At 47.2% G+C, this 17875-nt stretch overlaps 1 protein-coding gene across 1 annotated transcript in view; it reads left to right on the top strand.

Moving 5' to 3' along the window:
• The window catches only part of LOC139424081 (transmembrane protein 235-like), a 41971-nt gene extending 41603 nt beyond the window's left edge, over positions 1–368 (top strand). Inside the window, exon 4 of the mRNA XM_071175776.1 lies at positions 136–368. Within this exon, the coding sequence (XP_071031877.1) occupies positions 136–368 (233 nt within the window). The remainder of the gene's footprint in view (positions 1–135) is intronic.
• Positions 369–17875: the final 17507 nt, after the last annotated feature.

Here is a 17875-nt window from a genome sequence, read left to right as displayed (position 1 = left end):
GTAAATACTGCAGATGATGGCAAGAACGTAAATTAACTTTAAAAAGTGTATTGTCAGCTGTCTAGTGTGCTGCTCTATAATGTGCCTTTGGTTGAATCCCGGCCAAACTTTGACTATCTGTCTGTATCCATCCAGGTCTCTTCACCCTCTCCGGGTTGAGTGTTTACGTCAGCTACTGCCAACGGGCTCGGGAACTGTTGGAACCTGAGATTCTGGCCAGCGTCCATGTGTCCTATGGCTGGTCGTTGGGTATGGCCTGTCTCTCCTTCAGCCTGGAGGTGACCGCAGGCCTGCTGCTAATGCTGGCTGCACGTAAGGCCCATCTCATGGGACGTGACCATGGAGTCACCATTATCGCCATGGCCTGAAGAGGGAAAGAGAACGGACTGAAACTGGAAGGGACTTCTGGAAGGGTCCATTCAGAATCAGTCATTTTCATTCTCTGTTGCCAAACATTTTAAAATGTTTTCTGTTGCGTGTCCTAATGAACACGACCCCTGACTGTGACCACTGATCAAACTCCCCAGTTCATTGCAACTCCAAAGGACTGACTTGTATGTTACATGTTCTAGCTTTCTCCTCTGAGCTACTGGTCCATATTAGGACAGTCTCAGGAGCAAAATAACTTGGCTCCACAATTCATCCCGCTCTGGACACATGGTCTCATTATTGGGGGCAGCAGCTCTATTTTGCTAATTAAAAGAAATTTGCAAGGATCCAATCATACACAAGGACACACAAAAATACACTCTTTCTGGCAATATTACATAGCAATTCACTAGATTTGAATGCTACAAAGGAGCAATGCTTTCGCATCCTCAATGGCTGGAGGGCAACAGTAGTTAATAAGGCTTTGATTACTTAGCTCCTCTATTTCCTCTTTGGTTTACTCAGGGTTCACAGCCCAGAAGCTACTTTCAGCACATTCCATACATTGTCACAATCTACTAACTTATTCATGTTGTGGCTCTTTGCTAATCAATGAGTTGTTGTGAGATGAAGAAAGACACAACGTTAATCACTAGGACATTATTGCTGTAGGGAAGATTGGTTTTGGTTTCTCAGTCCACTTGTCTCTGTGATTGTGTATCGTAATGATAATAGGCATTGTAGAATTTAATCTGGAAAAAAGGAAATGATCCAAGTTTCAAAATGCTTTAAGCTAATAATTGTCTAGTAGACAGATGCCTGCCTTGTACTTGTAACATTAAATCATACGGACTATGAGGGCTAACAAAGGAAATTGGTTTGTTGTGTTTGCTGCAGCACATCCTAATGACCCTAACATACACAACTCCTCACCCTCACAATGTAGAACAATGATCATTAGTCTGAAATACTGTCTCAGTGGGCTACTTTAGTCCCACACACAGTAGCTGCCCTCATTCACAAGTTCCCCTTGGGGTTTCCACCTGCAATTAGTGCCAAAGGTCAATTGCATACCAGTAGTAACAAAGGACAAAAAAAAGGTTCATAAACCCAACTAATCTGCAGAGAGAGATCAGCTACTGTACTTACCAGAAACAATAACCCTTCCTACAGAGAGAGATCAGCTACTGTACTTACCAGAAACAATAACCCTTCCTACAGAGAGAGATCAGCTACTGTACTTACCAGAAACAATAACCCTTCCTACAGAGAGAGATCAGCTACTGTACTTACCAGAAACAATAACTCTTCCTACAGAGAGAGATCAGCTACTGTACTTACCAGAAACAATAACCCTTCCTACAGAGAGAGATCAGCTACTGTACTTACCAGAAACAATAACCCTTCCTACAGAGAGAGATCAGCTACTGTACTTACCAGAAACAATAACCCTTCCTACAGAGAGAGATCAGCTACTGTACTTACCAGAAACAATAACCCTTCCTACAGAGAGAGATCAGCTACTGTACTTACCAGAAACAATAACCCTTCCTACAGAGAGAGATCAGCTACTGTACTTACCAGAAACAATAACCCTTCCTACAGAGAGAGATCAGCTACTGTACTTACCAGAAACAATAACCCTTCCTACAGAGAGAGATCAGCTACTGTACTTACCAGAAACAATAACCCTTCCTACAGAGAGAGATCAGCTACTGTACTTACCAGAAACAATAACCCTTCCTACAGAGAGAGATCAGCTACTGTACTTACCAGAAACAATAACCCTTCCTACAGAGAGAGATCAGCTACTGTACTTACCAGAAACAAAAACCCTTCCTACAGAGAGAGATCAGCTACTGTACTTACCAGAAACAATAACCCTTCCTACAGAGAGAGATCAGCTACTGTACTTACCAGAAACAATAACCCTTCCTACAGAGAGAGATCAGCTACTGTACTTACCAGAAACAATAACCCTTCCTACAGAGAGAGATCAGCTACTGTACTTACCAGAAACAATAACCCTTCCTACAGAGAGAGATCAGCTACTGTACTTACCAGAAACAATAACCCTTCCTACAGAGAGAGATCAGCTACTGTACTTACCAGAAACAATAACCCTTCCTACAGAGAGAGATCAGCTACTGTACTTACCAGAAACAATAACCCTTCCTACAGAGAGAGATCAGCTACTGTACTTACCAGAAACAATAACCCTTCCTACAGAGAGAGATCAGCTACTGTACTTACCAGAAACAATAACCCTTCCTAAAGAGATAGATCAGCTACTGTACTTACCAGAAACAATAACCCTTCCTACAGAGAGAGATCAGCTACTGTACTTACCAGAAACAATAACCCTTCCTACAGAGAGAGATCAGCTACTGTACTTACCAGAAACAATAACCCTTCCTACAGAGAGATCAGCTACTGTACTTACCAGAAACAATAACCCTTCCTACAGAGAGATCAGCTACTGTACTTACCAGAAACAATACCCTTCCTAAACAGAGAGATCAGCTACTGTACTTACCAGAAACAAAACCCTTCCTACAGAGAGAGATCAGCTACTGTACTTACCAGAAACAAAACCCTTCCTAAACAGAGAGATCAGCTACTGTACTTACCAGAAACAAAACCCTTCCTACAGAGAGAGATCAGCTACTGTACTTACCAGAAACAATAACCCTTCCTACAGAGAGAGATCAGCTACTGTACTTACCAGAAACAAAACCCTTCCTACAGAGAGAGATCAGCTACTGTACTTACCAGAAACAAAACCCTTCCTACAGAGAGAGATCAGCTACTGTATGTACCAGAAACAATAACCCTTCCTACAGAGAGAGATCAGCTACTGTACTTACCAGAAACAATACCCTTCCTAAACAGAGAGATCAGCTACTGTACTTACCAGAAACAATAACCCTTCCTACAGAGAGATCAGCTACTGTACTTACCAGAAACAATAACCCTTCCTACAGAGAGATCAGCTACTGTACTTACCAGAAACAAAACCCTTCCTAAACAGAGAGATCAGCTACTGTACTTACCAGAAACAATACCCTTCCTAAACAGAGAGATCAGCTACTGTACTTACCAGAAACAAAACCCTTCCTACAGAGAGAGATCAGCTACTGTACTTACCAGAAACAATAACCCTTCCTACAGAGAGAGATCAGCTACTGTACTTACCAGAAACAAAACCCTTCCTACAGAGAGAGATCAGCTACTGTACTTACCAGAAACAAAACCCTTCCTACAGAGAGAGATCAGCTACTGTACTTACCAGAAACAAAACCCTTCCTACAGAGAGAGATCAGCTACTGTATGTACCAGAAACAAAACCCTTCCTACAGAGAGAGATCAGCTACTGTATGTACCAGAAACAATAACCCTTCCTACAGAGAGAGATCAGCTACTGTACTTACCAGAAACAAAACCCTTCCTACAGAGAGAGATCAGCTACTGTATGTACCAGAAACAATAACTCTTCCTACAGAGAGAGATCAGCTACTGTACTTACCAGAAACAAAACCCTTCCTACAGAGAGAGATCAGCTACTGTACTTACCAGAAACAAAACCCTTCCTACAGAGAGAGATCAGCTACTGTATGTACCAGAAACAATAACCCTTCCTACAGAGAGAGATCAGCTACTGTACTTACCAGAAACAATAACCCTTCCTACAGAGAGAGATCAGCTACTGTATGTACCAGAAACAATAACCCTTCCTAAAGAGAGAGATCAGCTACTGTATGTACCAGAAACAATAACCCTTCCTAAAGAGAGAGATCAGCTACTGTACTTACCAGAAACAAAACCCTTCCTACAGAGAGAGATCAGCTACTGTACTTACCAGAAACAATAACTCTTCCTACAGAGAGAGATCAGCTACTGTACTTACCAGAAACAAAACCCTTCCTAAAGAGAGAGATCAGCTACTGTACTTACCAGAAACAATAACTCTTCCTACAGAGAGAGATCAGCTACTGTACTTACCAGAAACAATAACCCTTCCTACAGAGAGAGATCAGCTACTGTACTTACCAGAAACAATAACCCTTCCTACAGAGAGAGATCAGCTACTGTACTTACCAGAAACAATAACCCTTCCTACAGAGAGAGATCAGCTACTGTACTTACCAGAAACAATAACCCTTCCTAAAGAGAGAGATCAGCTACTGTACTTACCAGAAACAATAACTCTTCCTACAGAGAGAGATCAGCTACTGTATGTACCAGAAACAATAACCCTTCCTACAGAGAGAGATCAGCTACTGTACTTACCAGAAACAATAACCCTTCCTACAGAGAGAGATCAGCTACTGTATGTACCAGAAACAATAACCCTTCCTAAAGAGAGAGATCAGCTACTGTATGTACCAGAAACAATAACCCTTCCTAAAGAGAGAGATCAGCTACTGTACTTACCAGAAACAAAACCCTTCCTACAGAGAGAGATCAGCTACTGTACTTACCAGAAACAATAACTCTTCCTACAGAGAGAGATCAGCTACTGTACTTACCAGAAACAAAACCCTTCCTAAAGAGAGAGATCAGCTACTGTACTTACCAGAAACAATAACTCTTCCTACAGAGAGAGATCAGCTACTGTACTTACCAGAAACAATAACCCTTCCTACAGAGAGAGATCAGCTACTGTACTTACCAGAAACAATAACCCTTCCTACAGAGAGAGATCAGCTACTGTATGTACCAGAAACAATAACCCTTCCTAAAGAGAGAGATCAGCTACTGTATGTACCAGAAACAATAACCCTTCCTAAAGAGAGAGATCAGCTACTGTACTTACCAGAAACAAAACCCTTCCTACAGAGAGAGATCAGCTACTGTACTTACCAGAAACAATAACTCTTCCTACAGAGAGAGATCAGCTACTGTACTTACCAGAAACAAAACCCTTCCTAAAGAGAGAGATCAGCTACTGTACTTACCAGAAACAATAACTCTTCCTACAGAGAGAGATCAGCTACTGTACTTACCAGAAACAATAACCCTTCCTACAGAGAGAGATCAGCTACTGTACTTACCAGAAACAATAACCCTTCCTACAGAGAGAGATCAGCTACTGTACTTACCAGAAACAATAACCCTTCCTACAGAGAGAGATCAGCTACTGTACTTACCAGAAACAATAACCCTTCCTAAAGAGAGAGATCAGCTACTGTACTTACCAGAAACAATAACCCTTCCTACAGAGAGAGATCAGCTACTGTATGTACCAGAAACAATAACCCTTCCTACAGAGAGAGATCAGCTACTGTACTTACCAGAAACAATAACCCTTCCTACAGAGAGAGATCAGCTACTGTATGTACCAGAAACAATAACCCTTCCTAAAGAGAGAGATCAGCTACTGTATGTACCAGAAACAATAACCCTTCCTAAAGAGAGAGATCAGCTACTGTACTTACCAGAAACAAAACCCTTCCTACAGAGAGAGATCAGCTACTGTACTTACCAGAAACAATAACTCTTCCTACAGAGAGAGATCAGCTACTGTACTTACCAGAAACAAAACCCTTCCTAAAGAGAGAGATCAGCTACTGTACTTACCAGAAACAATAACTCTTCCTACAGAGAGAGATCAGCTACTGTACTTACCAGAAACAATAACCCTTCCTACAGAGAGAGATCAGCTACTGTACTTACCAGAAACAATAACCCTTCCTACAGAGAGAGATCAGCTACTGTACTTACCAGAAACAATAACCCTTCCTACAGAGAGAGATCAGCTACTGTACTTACCAGAAACAATAACCCTTCCTACAGAGAGAGATCAGCTACTGTACTTACCAGAAACAAAACCCTTCCTACAGAGAGAGATCAGCTACTGTACTTACCAGAAACAATAACCCTTCCTACAGAGAGAGATCAGCTACTGTATGTACCAGAAACAATAACCCTTCCTACAGAGAGAGATCAGCTACTGTACTTACCAGAAACAAAACCCTTCCTACAGAGAGAGATCAGCTACTGTACTTACCAGAAACAATAACCCTTCCTACAGAGAGAGATCAGCTACTGTATGTACCAGAAACAATAACCCTTCCTACAGAGAGAGATCAGCTACTGTACTTACCAGAAACAATAACCCTTCCTACAGAGAGAGATCAGCTACTGTACTTACCAGAAACAAAACCCTTCCTACAGAGAGAGATCAGCTACTGTACTTACCAGAAACAAAACCCTTCCTACAGAGAGAGATCAGCTACTGTACTTACCAGAAACAATAACCCTTCCTACAGAGAGAGATCAGCTACTGTACTTACCAGAAACAAAACCCTTCCTACAGAGAGAGATCAGCTACTGTACTTACCAGAAACAAAACCCTTCCTAAAGAGAGAGATCAGCTACTGTACTTACCAGAAACAAAACCCTTCCTACAGAGAGAGATCAGCTACTGTACTTACCAGAAACAATAACCCTTCCTACAGAGAGAGATCAGCTACTGTATGTACCAGAAACAATAACCCTTCCTACAGAGAGAGATCAGCTACTGTACTTACCAGAAACAATAACCCTTCCTACAGAGAGAGATCAGCTACTGTACTTACCAGAAACAATAACCCTTCCTACAGAGAGAGATCAGCTACTGTACTTACCAGAAACAAAACCCTTCCTAAAGAGAGAGATCAGCTACTGTATGTACCAGAAACAATAACCCTTCCTACAGAGAGAGATCAGCTACTGTACTTACCAGAAACAATAACCCTTCCTAAACAGAGAGATCAGATGCAGGTTGAAAGAGACGATCTTCAGACAAGTTCTCTGTGCTAGGTGAGTTATAAACCCTGAGAATGAGTTAACTGTCATGAAAGGTGTGTGTCCATGTGGGTGTTTTTCAGTCTGTTCCTCTGTTCTCATCAACAGATCTACCTTCTCAACAGGGACGGAGGAATTTGGAATCCAGTTTGTGCTTCATCTCTATTGAGGTGAAATCATGGGATGAGAACAGACAGGACTGTCTGAGGAGAGACGCAGACCTGGTGATCATAAACAGCTGAGAGGAACAGGTGAGAGAGAGAGGAGAGGGGAGATGAGAGGAAAGGAGAGAGAGAGAGAGGGGAGAGGGGAGATGAGAGGAAAGGAGAGAGAGAGAGAGAGAGAGAGAGAGAGAGAGAGAGAGATCAATATGGGAGTCTGTTTAAAAATGACAGACGGATTAAACCATTTCAGAGAGAGAGCTGAAGTATCATATGTGAGTGGGCAGAGTAGAAAGTCAGTGAATTATGTTCATGATTTTTCTCTGCTATTATCAGGTATTTATCCATGCATTACACAAGCATGAATTCTAGCTTTCCTAAAATGACCCGGTTATCCAGAAATCCCGGTTAGAACATGGCTGGAATCATGGGGTAATTAGGGAATTGTTGTAAAGTTAGCGGATTTTTGCAATGCTATACCGATGTTAGCTGATTTATTCCAGTGTGTTCCAGGTCCAGGAGTGAAGAACAGTGTTATCACCTAAATAAAGCGTTGATCATTAAATGCCACTGGACATTGGAGGTTCTCTGTATTGTTACAAGGGGAGCGGACAGTGTAATAACTATCATGGCAGGGAGGACTGTGCTGAACGATGGTCATATTCTTCTAGCCCAGAGGAAAGCTGGAGTGTTACACTGTGCAGTGAATCGCACTTCTGGATCTGTGAGAAGGTATCCATCACTAAAACTCAATCCCACACAGTTCAACTGAAGTTCAACCGAAGTGAACTACTCCCGTATAGAAAATGACATCTGTGTCATCTTACCTGGGTTTTTATTATGCTCAAACTCCTTTCAAACCCTAATGTTGCTAACATTAAATTGTGTTGACTCTTGGGGCTGAAAATGGTTTCTCATACTAATCAATCACAACTTACTCACGTATCACCTTGTGGAATGGCAATATGTGTGAGACTATACACTCAAAGTGACATGATAAGTGAAAACACGTTGTGGAGTATGTCTGAATCAAATGTTTATCACATGGTACACCTATAGCTATGTAGTCAGTGTGACTTATAAACCAACATAGCTTTAGACCTACCATACACTGTATGTAGTCAGTGTGACTCATAAACCTACCATATATGTAGTCAGTGTGACTCTTAGACCTACCATATATGTAGTCAGTGTGACTCATAGACCTACCATATATGTAGTCAGTGTGACTCATAAACCTACCATATATGTAGTCAGTGTGACTCATAAACCTACCATATATGTAGTCAGTGTGACTCATAGACCTACTGTACCTTATATGTAGTCAGTGTGACTCATAAACCTACTGTACCATATATGTAGTCAGTGTGACTCATAAACCTACCATATATGTAGTCAGTATGACTCATAGACCTACAGTACCATATCTGTAGTCAGTGTGACTCATAGACCTACTGTACCATATACAGTATGTAGTCAGTATGACTCATAGACCTACTGTACCATATACAGTATGTAGTCAGTGTGACTCATAGATCTACTGTACCATATATGTAGTCAGTGTGACTCATAGACCTACAGTACCATATATGTAGTCAGTGTGACTCATAAACCTGCCATATATGTAGTCAGTGTGACTCATAGATCTACTGTACCATATATGTAGTCAGTGTGACTCATAGATCTACTGTACCATATATGTAGTCAGTGTGACTCAGACCTACAGTACCATATATGTAGTCAGTGTGACTCATATACCTACAGTACCATATATGTAGTCAGTGTGACTCATAGACCTACAGTACCATATACAGTATGTAGTCAGTGTGACTCATAGACCTACTGTACCATATCTGTAGTCAGTGTGACTCATAGACCTACTGTACCATATACAGGTATGTAGTCAGTGTGACTCATAGACCTACTGTACCATATACAGTATGTAGTCAGTGTGACTCATAGACCTACTGTACCAAATACAGGTATGTAGTCAGTGTGACTCATTGACCTACTGTACCATATACAGGTATGTAGTCAGTGTGACTCATAGACCTACTGTACCATATACAGTATGTAGTCAGTGTGACTCATAGACCTACTGTACCATATACAGTATGTAGTCAGTGTGACTCATAGACCTACTGTACCAAATACAGGTATGTACTCAGTGTGACTCATTGACCTACTGTACCATATACAGTATGTAGTCAGTGTGACTCATAGACCTACTGTACCATATCTGTAGTCAGTGTGACTCATAGACCTACTGTACCATATACAGGTATGTAGTCAGTGTGACTCATAGACCTACTGTACCATATACAGTATGTAGTCAGTGTGACTCATAGACCTACTGTGCCATATACAGTATGTAGTCAGTGTGACTCATAGACCTACTGTACCATATACAGGTATGTAGTCAGTGTGACTCATAGACCTACTGTACCATATACAGTATGTAGTCAGTGTGACTCATAGACCTACTGTGCCATATACAGTATGTAGTCAGTGTGACTCATAGACCTACTGTACCATATACAGTATGTAGTCAGTGTGACTCATAGACCTACTGTACCATATACAGTATGTAGTCAGTGTGACTCATAGACCTACTGTACCATATCTGTAGTCAGTGTGACTCATAGACCTACTGTACCATATACAGTATGTAGTCAGTGTGACTCATAGACCTACTGTACCGTATACAGTATGTAGTCAGTGTGACTCATAGACCTACTGTACCATAAACAGTATGTGGTTAATAAATATGCTACAGCTGCAGCATTTGGCCCTGAAATTCTGTGTTAATCGGATAATATGAATAAAAGTGTTTACATCCCACCAGGCAAAAATACATCTAATTAACAGTCTGTGAATATCATCTGTCAACTCACTGACATTGAACTTCAATTTGGTTAAAAACACACAAAGTATCCCTTTGGAGAAAATCACTTACTGCTTGAGGAATAAGTTAAAGACATTTTACAGAATTTGGCAACCTTTTATTGACTATATGGAGAATCTCCCCCCACATCTCATTGATTGAATCTCTATATAATCCTCACATAATGTTTCACACGTAATGTATAATATGTAGCCTACGGCAGGTGATCCAATGTCTCGTTATTTATTTAATTGTTTTTCTCTTTTCTTATTGTATGTTTGTTTATATAATTATTTTTGTTACGCTCGTCTGTTACTGTCACATCGTTGTCTAATAGCTTTTCACTTTTGTTTTGAATGTTCTTAATTGGAAAATGCAAAAATAAAATATATTTTTAAAAAAAACACAAAGTGGTCAACGTGCACTAATTCTCACCCGATTTTTAACAACAGGATGTTAAGGGTTAGTTTATTTAAAGTATTGTTCATGTTTCTTGCCAACACAATGAAATATCAACCAAATGTTGAGGTTGATTCTTCTGATTCTCTTTGTGTATGAGAGTTTGTGGTGAATCAATTGATTTCCTTTAGTTGGGCTGTTCAGATGTATCACTCTCTCGTCTAACAAGTCCTGCACAGGTTGCATCGTGTGTGGAAGCAGAAGACACACACTGAGAGGCTTTCAGGAATGGGTCATAGTTGGTAATAGCTCCAACCGTTCAAAATGTAGAGCCAAATTCGTAGAAAACTATTTCAAGATGTGCCAGAAGTGCTAGAAACAGTTTTTACCACTCCGTTAGGAGGTATCCAAGGTTACTCACGTAGGACTAAACTGCACATTCAGCTGATTGAGGAAAACACAGTATGTGCAGGAGATAAATTGGCGTTGTTCACTGTAACATGGACAATAAAGTTGTATTGTATTGTAGTACACAGTATGTAGTTTTAGTAAGTAGTAGGCAAGACAAAAAAATACCGGGACCTTTGCTAGCCTATTTCTAGACAACATTTCTGTTAATTTAGGGGATCCCTTTTTGCCTCATGACCACCATTAACATACGACGTTGGGGTCTCTCAGCTTCTGTTGTTGTTTGCTGCAATGTCATGTCAGTGTAAATGCTGTCAATAGTCATGTATGTATCAATATTGCTCAGTGTCCATGTGTTAACCTAATTGTAGCATCAATGTATTCTTCTTTGAGCAGACAATCTGCCAATTGGGCAATTTTCTAATAGGGTTTGTGTCTTTGTAAATAGCAGGCGCAAACTTGGCAGAGGGAAATGTTCCTCAAACAAGCAGTCCCTCTAAGGCTGGGATTCAAACAAACATCACAGAGCTGGTAGAACACCTCAGTTGACAATTAATAAAGGCAGTTTTCTGTGGAGTTATTGGCTCCATTCAATTGTAAATTATGCCGGGTTCACGTGCTAGTCGGAACTAGGAAACTGGAAAATGTCTGCCTTGCTAACTGGTTATAGTTATACATGTGCAGCATTCAACCGGTAAGCAAGTCAGACATTTCTGAGTTTCCTAGTTCTGTCTAACACATGAACGTGGCATATTCTAATGTGCAGTGTGATGTCTGCACATTGTGGTTTGTTTTAATCCCGGTCTTAGTTTTTACATCTGTAAAATACACTGACATTATACCCACAGTATCGCATTGGAATAATCTTGTAACCTCTAGAATGCTGTGAGAAGTCAGTGTAGGTTAGTATTGCGCATAAAATGCAAATACAGTATACTATTAAGTGCAAACTGGTTCTAAAGTTTGATCAATTTGACCATATAATTATGTTCAAAATGATGTAAGTTTACCACAATATAAAAAGCCTAAGCTCTTGTCCTTACGAGGTGGCTGGCACAAAGACAGACTAATGACACTGTAAGTTTCAACTGTTTTAAGCCTTCTTTGGTTCTGCTCACTGGGCAAATTAAGTTTTATGCAAATGAACAATGCCTTACAACATCACAACCACAGCTTTTAAAACCCCAATTTGTTCCAAGCTCACTTAAATTAGAAAATGAAGCTTTTTGCAATATACAATGCCTTATAAACAACACAACAGTAGGTGTGCATTGTGCTGGTGAAACCAGATGAGGCTTATGTAAAGCAATGTTTCTCCAGCCATTCCTATGGAGACACTCCTATGGTGGGCACATTTTTGGTTTAATGGAGCACCAACACATCAGATTTTACTAATGAAGGGCTAGTGCTGGGCTGTTAGTGCTGGGCTGTTAGTGCTGAGTGCTGTTAGTGTTGGGCTGTTAGTGCTGGGCTGTTAATGCTGGGATAGATCAAGAATATGCAATATCTAAGTCCCCCGGGAATGGATTTAGAAACAGGGAACCTAGGTCTTTTCACACGAGTGAGCCAAACCAAGCTGAGCCAAACCAAGCTGAGCCAAACCAACCTGGTCTATGCTCAGTGGTCTGGTTACACATCCACCACAGTTGCTGGAACTGTGTGTAAAAGGACCAGTGTGACTCATAGAGCGTGGTTAGATGGAGCCCTGGAGGTCATGTGTTCTTACCCAGCAACAGGCCTGTGGAGCGTGGTTAGATACAACCCTGGAGGTCATGTGTTCCTGCCCTTCAACAGGCCTGTGGAGCGTGGTTAGATACAGCCCTGGAGGTCATGTGTTCCTACCTGGCAACAGGCCTGTGGAGCGTGGTTAGATGGAGCCCTGGAGGTCATGTGTTCCTACCCTTCAGCAGGCCTGTGGAACTTGGTTAGATACAGCCATGGAGGTCATGTGTTCCAACCCGTGCTGGGTTGGTTTGGGTCGGCACGCGTGGTAGTGTGAAAAGGGTACAAGTAAGTCACCAGGCAGTGGGGTGTGCAGGAATGTCACCAGGCAGTGGGGTCTGCAGGACTGTCACCAGGCAGTGGGGTCTGCAGGACTGTCACCAGGCAGTGGGGTCTGCAGGACTGTCACCAGGCAGTGGGGTCTGCAGGACTGTCACCAGGCAGTGGGGTCTGTAGGACTGTCAGAGGAGTCACCAGGCAGTGGGGTCTGCAGGACTGTCAGGGGAGTCACCAGGCAGTGGGGTCTGCAGGACTGTCAGAGGAGTCACCAGGCAGTGGGGTCTGCAGGACTGTCAGGGGAGTCAACAGGCAGTGGGGTCTGCAGGACTGTCAGAGGAGTCACCAGGCAGTGGGGTCTGCAGGACTGTCAGGGGAGTCACCAGGCAGTGGGGTCTGCAGGACTGTCAGGGGAGTCACCAGGCAGTGGGGTCTGCAGGACTGTCAGGGGAGTCACCAGGCAGCGGGGTCTGGAGGACTGTCACCAGTCAGCGGGGTCTGCAGGACTGTCACCAGTCAGCGGGGTCTGCAGGACTGTCAGGGGAGTCACCAGTCAGCGGGGTCTGCAGGACTGTCACCAGTCAGCGGGGTCTGCAGGACTGTCAGAGGAGTCACCAGGCAGTGGGGTCTGCAGGACTGTCAGGGGAGTCACCAGGCAGTGGGGTCTGCAGGACTGTCAGAGGAGTCACCAGGCAGTGGGGTCTGCAGGACTGTCAGGGGAGTCACCAGGCAGTGGGGTCTGGAGGACTGTCAGGGGAGTCGCCAGGCAGCGGGGTCTGGAGGACTGTCACCAGTCAGCGGGGTCTGCAAGACTGTCACCAGTCAGCGGGGTCTGCAGGACTGTCAGGGGAGTCACCAGGCAGTGGGGTCTGCAGGACTGTCAGGGGAGTCAACAGGCAGTGGGGTCTGCAGGACTGTCAGGGGAGTCACCAGGCAGTGGGGTCTGCAAGACTGTCAGGGGAGTCACCAGGCAGTGGGGTCTGCAGGACTGTCAGGACTGTCACCAGTCAGCGGGGTCTACAGGACTGTCAGGGGAGTCACCAGTCAGTGGGGTCTGCAGGACTGTCAGGGGAGTCACCAGGCAGTGGAGTCTGCAGGACTGTCAGAGGAGTCACCAGGCAGTGGGGTCTGCAGGACTGTCAGGGGAGTCACCAGGCAGTGGGGTCTGCAGGACTGTCAGGACTGTCACCAGTCAGCGGGGTCTGCAGGACTGTCAGCGGAGTCACCAGTCAGTGGGGTCTGCAGGACTATCAGGGGAGTCACCAGTCAGCTGGGTCTGCAGGACCGTCAGGGGAGTCACCAGTCAGTGGGGTCTGCAGGACTGTCAGGGGAGTCACCAGTCAGCGGGGTCTGCAGGACCGTCAGGGGAGTCACCAGTCAGCTGGGTCTGCAGGACTGTCAGGGGAGTCACCAGGCAGTGGGGTCTGCAGGACTGTCAGGGGAGTCACCAGTCAGCTGGGTCTGCAGGACTGTCAGGGGAGTCACCAGTCAGCTGGGTCTGCAGGACTGTCACCAGTCAGCTGGGTCTGCAGGACTGTCAGGGGAGTCACCAGGCAGTGGGGTCTGCAGGACTGTCAGAGGAGTCACCAGGCAGTGGGGTCTGCAGGACTGTCAGGGGAGTCACCAGGCAGTGGGGTCTGCAGGACTGTCAGGGGAGTCACCAGGCAGTGGGGTCTGCAGGACTGTCAGGGGAGTCGCCAGGCAGCGGGGTCTGGAGGACTGTCACAAGTGAGCGGGGTCTGCAAGACTGTCACCAGTCAGCGGGGTCTGCAGGACTGTCAGGGGAGTCACCAGGCAGTGGGGTCTGCAGGACTGTCAGGGGAGTCACCAGGCAGTGGGGTCTGCAAGACTGTCAGGGGAGTCACCAGGCAGTGGGGTCTGCAGGACTGGCAGGACTGTCACCAGTCAGTGGGGTCTGCAGGACTATCAGGGGAGTCACCAGTCAGCTGGGTCTGCAGGACCGTCAGGGGAGTCACCAGTCAGCGGGGTCTGCAGGACTGTCAGGGGAGTCACCAGTCAGCGGGGTCTGCAGGACCGTCAGGGGAGTCACCAGTCAGCTGGGTCTGCAGGACTGTCAGGGGAGTCACCAGGCAGTGGGGTCTGCAGGACTGTCAGGGGAGTCACCAGTCAGCTGGGTCTGCAGGACTGTCAGGGGAGTCACCAGTCAGCTGGGTCTGCAGGACTGTCACCAGTCAGCTGGGTCTGCAGGACTGTCAGGGGAGTCACCAGGCAGTGGGGTCTGCAGGACTGTCAGAGGAGTCACCAGGCAGTGGGGTCTGCAGGACTGTCAGGGGAGTCACCAGGCAGTGGGGTCTGCAGGACTGTCAGGGGAGTCACCAGGCAGTGGGGTCTGCAGGACTGTCAGGGGAGTCGCCAGGCAGCGGGGTCTGGAGGACTGTCACAAGTCAGCGGGGTCTGCAAGACTGTCACCAGTCAGCGGGGTCTGCAGGACTGTCAGGGGAGTCACCAGGCAGTGGGGTCTGCAGGACTGTCAGGGGAGTCACCAGGCAGTGGGGTCTGCAAGACTGTCAGGGGAGTCACCAGGCAGTGGGGTCTGCAGGACTGGCAGGACTGTCACCAGTCAGCGGGGTCTGCAGGACTGTCAGGGGAGTCACCAGTCAGTGGGGTCTGCAGGACTGTCAGGGGAGTCACCAGGCAGTGGGGTCTGCAGGACTGTCAGAGGAGTCACCAGTCAGCTGGGTCTGCAGGACTGTCAGGGGAGTCACCAGGCAGTGGGGTCTGCAGGACTGTCAGAGGAGTCACCAGGCAGTGGGGTCTGCAGGACTGTCAGGGGAGTCACCAGGCAGTGGGGTCTGCAGGACTGTCACCAGTTAGCTGGGTCTGCAGGACTGTCAGGGGAGTCACCAGTCAGCTGGGTCTGCAGGACCGTCAGTGGAGTCACCAGTCAGCGGGGTCTGCAGGACTGTCAGGGGAGTCACCAGTCAGCGGGGTCTGCAGGACCGTCAGGGGAGTCACCAGTCAGCTGGGTCTGCAGGACTGTCAGGGGAGTCACCAGGCAGTGGGGTCTGCAGGACTGTCAGGGGAGTCACCAGTCAGCTGGGTCTGCAGGACTGTCAGGGGAGTCACCAGTCAGCTGGGTCTGCAGGACTGTCACCAGTTAGCTGGGTCTGCAGGACTGTCAGGGGAGTCACCAGTCAGCTGGGTCTGCAGGACCGTCAGGGGAGTCACCAGTCAGCTGGGTCTGCAGGACTGTCAGGGGAGTCACCAGTCAGCTGGGTCTGCAGGACTGTCACCAGTCAGCGGGGTCTGCAGGACTGTCACCAGTCAGCGGGGTCTGCAGGACTGTCACCAGTCAGCGGGGTCTGCAGGACTGTCACCAGGCAGCGGGGTCTGCAGGACTGTCACCAGGCAGCGGGGTCTGGAGGACTGTCACCAGTCAGCGGGGTCTGCAGGACTGTCACCAGTCAGCGGGGTCTGCAGGACTGTCACCAGTCAGCGGGGTCTGCAGGACTGTCACCAGTCAGCTGGGTCTGCAGGACTGTCAGGGGAGTCACCAGTCAGCTGGGTCTGCAGGACTGTCACCAGTCAGCGGGGTCTGCAGGACTGTCACCAGTCAGCGGGGTCTGGAGGACTGTCACCAGTCAGCGGGGTCTGCAGGACTGTCACCAGTCAGCGGGGTCTGCAGGACTGTCAGGGGAGTCACCAGTCAGCGGGGTCTGCAGGACTGTCACCAGTCAGCGGGGTCTGCAGGACTGTCAGAGGAGTCACCAGGCAGTGGGGTCTGCAGGACTGTCAGGGGAGTCACCAGGCAGTGGGGTCTGCAGGACTGTCAGAGGAGTCACCAGGCAGTGGGGTCTGCAGGACTGTCAGGGGAGTCACCAGGCAGTGGGGTCTGGAGGACTGTCAGGGGAGTCGCCAGGCAGCGGGGTCTGGAGGACTGTCACCAGTCAGCGGGGTCTGCAAGACTGTCACCAGTCAGCGGGGTCTGCAGGACTGTCAGGGGAGTCACCAGGCAGTGGGGTCTGCAGGACTGTCAGGGGAGTCAACAGGCAGTGGGGTCTGCAGGACTGTCAGGGGAGTCACCAGGCAGTGGGGTCTGCAAGACTGTCAGGGGAGTCACCAGGCAGTGGGGTCTGCAGGACTGTCAGGACTGTCACCAGTCAGCGGGGTCTGCAGGACTGTCAGGGGAGTCACCAGTCAGTGGGGTCTGCAGGACTGTCAGGGGAGTCACCAGGCAGTGGAGTCTGCAGGACTGTCAGAGGAGTCACCAGGCAGTGGGGTCTGCAGGACTGTCAGGGGAGTCACCAGGCAGTGGGGTCTGCAGGACTGTCAGGACTGTCACCAGTCAGCGGGGTCTGCAGGACTGTCAGTGGAGTCACCAGTCAGTGGGGTCTGCAGGACTATCAGGGGAGTCACCAGTCAGCTGGGTCTGCAGGACCGTCAGGGGAGTCACCAGTCAGCGGGGTCTGCAGGACTGTCAGGGGAGTCACCAGTCAGCGGGGTCTGCAGGACCGTCAGGGGAGTCACCAGTCAGCTGGGTCTGCAGGACTGTCAGGGGAGTCACCAGGCAGTGGGGTCTGCAGGACTGTCAGGGGAGTCACCAGTCAGCTGGGTCTGCAGGACTGTCAGGGGAGTCACCAGTCAGCTGGGTCTGCAGGACTGTCACCAGTCAGCTGGGTCTGCAGGACTGTCAGGGGAGTCACCAGGCAGTGGGGTCTGCAGGACTGTCAGAGGAGTCACCAGGCAGTGGGGTCTGCAGGACTGTCAGGGGAGTCACCAGGCAGTGGGGTCTGCAGGACTGTCAGGGGAGTCACCAGGCAGTGGGGTCTGCAGGACTGTCAGGGGAGTCGCCAGGCAGCGGGGTCTGGAGGACTGTCACAAGTCAGCGGGGTCTGCAAGACTGTCA

Source organism: Oncorhynchus clarkii, chromosome 13 (assembly GCF_045791955.1).
Source record: "Oncorhynchus clarkii lewisi isolate Uvic-CL-2024 chromosome 13, UVic_Ocla_1.0, whole genome shotgun sequence".
Classification (NCBI taxonomy): domain Eukaryota; kingdom Metazoa; phylum Chordata; class Actinopteri; order Salmoniformes; family Salmonidae; genus Oncorhynchus; species Oncorhynchus clarkii.
Note: the sequence above shows the minus strand (reverse complement) of the source record. Positions and strands in the feature narration are given on the sequence as shown.